The 4,430-nt window shown below is 48.3% G+C and overlaps 1 protein-coding gene and 1 long non-coding RNA gene across 7 annotated transcripts in view; one reads left to right on the top strand and one right to left on the bottom strand.

Annotated features, from left to right (window-relative positions):
• Nucleotides 1-3,551, bottom strand: part of LOC106726418 — an 8,023-nt gene extending 4,472 nt beyond the window's left edge. The window contains exon 1 of the long non-coding RNA XR_001362490.1: nucleotides 3,541-3,551. This is a non-coding gene — a long non-coding RNA (uncharacterized LOC106726418). The remainder of the gene's footprint in view (nucleotides 1-3,540) is intronic.
• B4GALNT2 (beta-1,4-N-acetyl-galactosaminyl transferase 2) overlaps nucleotides 1-4,430 on the top strand; it is a 24,842-nt gene that overhangs the window by 5,559 nt on the left and 14,853 nt on the right. For 5 of the 6 annotated variants that reach the window (XM_014541153.1, XM_014541150.1, XM_014541152.1 and 2 more), the window contains 3 exons: nucleotides 784-1,002; nucleotides 1,547-1,678; nucleotides 4,061-4,167. In XM_014541153.1, the coding sequence (XP_014396639.1) occupies nucleotides 784-1,002; nucleotides 1,547-1,678; nucleotides 4,061-4,167 (458 nt within the window). The remainder of the gene's footprint in view (nucleotides 1-783; nucleotides 1,003-1,546; nucleotides 1,679-4,060; nucleotides 4,168-4,430) is intronic. The other variant, XM_005868143.1, reaches the window with a different exon arrangement.

The following is a 4,430-nucleotide window of genomic DNA, read 5'->3' on the forward strand; positions in this document are numbered from 1 at the left end:
CCCTGCCCCCGGCTCTTAGCTCCCCCCTGGGTTTCCGATCACCGTCAGTGGCAGGGGGCTTCTTCCGTCCTTTCCCTTTCGCCTCCCAGCATTGTGCCTACATATGCAAATTAGCCTTCATCTTTGTTGGTGGTTAACCGCCATCTTGGCTGGCAGTTAATTTGCATATCGCCCTGATTAGCCAATGGGAAGGGTAGCGGTCGTACACTAATTACCATGTTTCTCTTTTATTAGATAGGATTGTCAGGAACAAGATAGGTATGCCCACTGCTATCACTTAACATTGTCAGGAAAGCACTAGTCAATGCAGCAAAATTAGCTGATGGAATAAATAAGATGTAACAAAAAGGGGGATGAGAGGCACATAATTTTTTTACTGATGAAATAATTGCATACTACAAAGCTAACACTGTATTAAATGGAGAACTGTTGGACCAGGGGCGGGGACAGAAGTCTGTATAAGTCAGCTCCCCTCTGGCTCTGGGAGCACGGTTTCCCTTTCCACCAAGACTGTTTCCCAGGCTGGAGCTGAAGCTGAAATACAATGACGTCTTGTAGGAGCAGAATGGGGCGGACCAGACCAGTGCAGGGCAGCCGGGGCCCTGTGCTGTTTTCACAGCCCTGCTAGGTCACAACGGAGTGATTTGCAGTAAATAGTCTCCTTCTTCTCTACACCCCAAAATAGTTATTCCTGTGGGTGTTGACTAAATGACCATCAAGGCATTGAATAACTAATCAAGAAAAAAAGATTTTAATGAAATGTGCTTTTTTGTGCCCCAACAGCTATAACTTGCTGTGGCTCCTCAAGATGTCCACCTTAGTCTTAGGATTCGGCCTGGTTTTATTTATGTTCAAAAGTATGTACTTTCATGAAGAGTTCAGCCTCCAACCAGTGCTCCCTCATCCCGATCCGGTGCTCCCTCGTTCCAATCCGGCTGCCCAGATGCCAAAGCTTCTACCCGAGGAACGTCTCCGGTCCCTCTTTTCCTACGATGGAATCTGGTGAGCTATCACGCGTTTCTCTCCCACCTTGGCCTGACAGCTCCCTTGCTCCTCCTGTGGTTTGCTCTGCTCTGTTGTGCCCATTTTACAGATGATTCCCTACCTTCCTGACCTGTGTTGGTTGTTCAAATGATTCCCTACTGTGGGACCAGGAGAGGGCTTGGTCTCCAGGGCACAGCCTCTGTTCTCTGCAACACTCAGTCAAGTCCCTTAAAACCTTGGGGGGCCCATTTAACTGCCAGTTCTTTGTCCCTCCAGCCTCCTCTGCTGGTGGAGCTGAGATGCCACTGGCATTTCTGTGATTCTCAAGTTTAAAGAAGTTTGGTGCAGGGGATAAGTCAAGAGAGTGGCCCTTCTTCCCATTCCCAGCTCCTTCCCCTCCCTGGGTCTTGGTCAGGGGCCTCTGCTAATATTCCAGGACAGAGGGTCTGGGAAAGGCGGTTTCTCAGAGGGACACACGTGGGATAAGGTCTCAGGTTCCCCCTCACTCATCAACCCCCCTCCTCCCACCCAGTCACGTTCACAGTCTTCTTGCTTGTTTTAGGCTGTTCCCGAAAAATCAGTGCCATTGTGAAACTAAAGGCCAGGGCTACAACTTTGAGGGTGCCTATGGCCAGAAAGACCTCCCTGCAGTGAAAGCGAGGAGACAGGCGGAATTTGAGCACTTTCAGAGGAGGTAATGTAGACTGCCAGGGCTCTCGGGTCCCGAGGAGGAGCAAAAGCTCTACTTTGTCCTGAGGGTATGGGTTCAAAGAGAGAAGGAAGGAGCTCCCTCTCTTGCAAGGGTGCCTGGGAGGAACTATTAGGAATAAACCTAGAAAAGAGAATGGAGGAAATAGCCCTTAAATGAAGATTTATAAACTTTGCATGCATCAAACATCTATACTAATAAAAGCCTAGGTGGTGTCAAGCCCTCGTGCATGATGTCATCACAAGATGGCCGCCACAAAGATGGCCGCAAGATGGCCATGTGCACAGCGGAGGCGGGGGCCCGGCGGCCACTCTACGCGGTGAGGCCTGGGGGTCCTGCAGCTCTGTGCAGCGCGGAGGAGGCCAGTCCCAGTGTCTCCGCCGCCTTGCTCAGAGGAGGCAGGTCCCAGCGGAGGAGGTGGGTCGCGGCAGGGGAGGGCAGCTGGGGGCGATCGGGCCAGCAGGGGAGGGCAGTTGTGGGCAATCAGGCCAGCACAGGAGGGCAGTTAGGGGTGACCGGGCCTGCAGGAGAGTGATCAGGCCAGCAGGGAAGGGCAGTTGGGGGGGATCGGGCCTAAACCGGCAGTCGGACATCCCCCAAGGGGTCCCAGATTGGAGAGGGTGCGGGCTGGGCTAAGGGACACCTCCCCACACTGCACGAATTTTGTGCACTGGGCCTCTAGTAATGAAATAATAGCATTTGTGATTGAGGACTTTAACTTTGGAACAAGCTGGGTGCCAAGTTACTTAACCTCATAGCACTTCAGTATCTTATATAAAAAATTATAATAGACACCTCCCTCCAAAGCTTATTGTGGGGGGAGCAGGAGGTCCTAATATAAGGTGACAGAAGATTTAACTTTGGGTGATGAGCACATGGTGCAATACACAGATCTTGTAACACAGAAACCCACACCTGAAACCTATATGTTCATGTTGACCAATGCCCCCCTCCAATCAATTTAATTAATAAATATTTTTAAGAAGCTTATTGTAAGGTGAATTGTATTAACATACAGAGAACTAGTAACTCAAAAAGGACCTGACATATAAAAGCACTGCAAAAATATTACCTACTATTATTGTTGTGATTTATTATATCATCATTCTTTTAAAAAAGTTTTTCATGTATTGATCTTAGAGAGAGAGAGGAATGGAGAGGGGAGAGAGAGAGAGAAACATTGATTTGCTCCACTTATTTATGCATTCATTGGTTGATTCTTGTATATGCCTCAGATCGAACCTGAAACCTTGGGAGATCAAGATGACCTTACATAGCCCTTACCTTTAAACTTTAATGAAAAGGTAGTTGTTTTTAAAGTTGCATTTCCCTGAGTAATATTGAAGCTGAGCATGTTTCATATATTTATTTTCCATTTGCATTTCCTCTTTTGATTGCCTAGTTAGGTCCTTTTCCCTTTTTAAATGTTGTCTTTTTCATATTCCCATAAATACTCACTCCAATAGTCTGATCTCTCTTCCAGGTAATCTAGGTGGTGGTGTCTTTGGTTAAACTGGGTCCCTCAAGGCTACATTTCAGCCGTGTTACCTTAGTCCAGTGGTTCTCAACCTTCTGGCCCTTTAAATACAGTTCCTCATGTTGTGACCCAGCCATAAAATTATTTTCGTTGCTACTTCAGAACTGTAATGTTGCTACTGTTATGAATCGTCATGTAAATATCTGATATGCAGGATGGTCTTAGGCGACCCCTGTGCAAGGGTCGTTCGACCGCCAAAGGGGTCGAGACCCACAGGTTGAGAACCGCTGCCTTAGTCCCTCAAAGAGCCAATCTCACTGGATTGTGTTATGCACTTGCCTTTGACTGAAGGTCGTTACAACAACAAAACCATTTGAAAATCATCACTGTGTTTGCTCTGAAAATATGGGGACGACAACCACTCGCACACACAGTTTCCTGTGATACGCTTCATGTTTTGGTGCAGAGCCAGGAAAAGTTTGGCTTCCCTTCAGGAATTGGTCTCCTTTGCCCCTTTAAGAAGACCCGAGTTCTGACAATCATGTTATACCCTGGCTACCAGGTGACTTTAAATGAAATCATTAAAACCACAGGCGACGTCGGTGTTCAGCTGCTGCAGCTGTGCTGGCCCCTACAGTCTGGTTATTTTGTTTCTTCTTTTTTGCTGGTCATGATTTTTGTTTTTTGTGTGCTTTGTTGTAAACTGCTCAGTTCGTTTGTGGAGTGAAGAGGCTGGGCGTCATGGAGGAGGGGAGGACGGAGGGGAGATGGTTACAATCTACTTTCCATTTCTCCCCATTGGCAGCCCAAGGCTGGGGCACAGGCACCTCTTTAAGAACTAACCTGGGAAGGGAGTCAGGGCAGCTGTTAACAGTTCCTTTTCTCTGCAGGGAAGGGCTGCCCCGCCCGCCGCCCCTGCTGGCTCCGCCCAACCTCCCCTTCGGGTACCCGGTCCACGGGGTGGAGGTGATGCCCCTGCATACAGTTCCCATCCCAGGTAGGTCCGCCCCATCCTGAGTGGACTTCGCCAACTTTCCTATTCCTTCTTCAGCAAAAGAGGGAGCAATCATTCATTGAGCACCTGCTGGGTACCAGCACCAGGCAAAAAGTTTGAAATGATTTCATTTAATGTTAATATCACTGTTTCCACCACTGGAGATCACCCTTAGTAGCTGTGACCTCCCTGGGGCTATGAGATGACACCGAAGAGGACAGATATCTGTGAGCCTCAAGGAATCTTAGGACATAATTGGCTTTTTG

The sequence above is a fragment of the Myotis brandtii genome, unplaced genomic scaffold (assembly GCF_000412655.1).
Source record: "Myotis brandtii unplaced genomic scaffold, ASM41265v1 scaffold265, whole genome shotgun sequence".
Taxonomy (NCBI): Eukaryota; Metazoa; Chordata; class Mammalia; order Chiroptera; family Vespertilionidae; genus Myotis; species Myotis brandtii.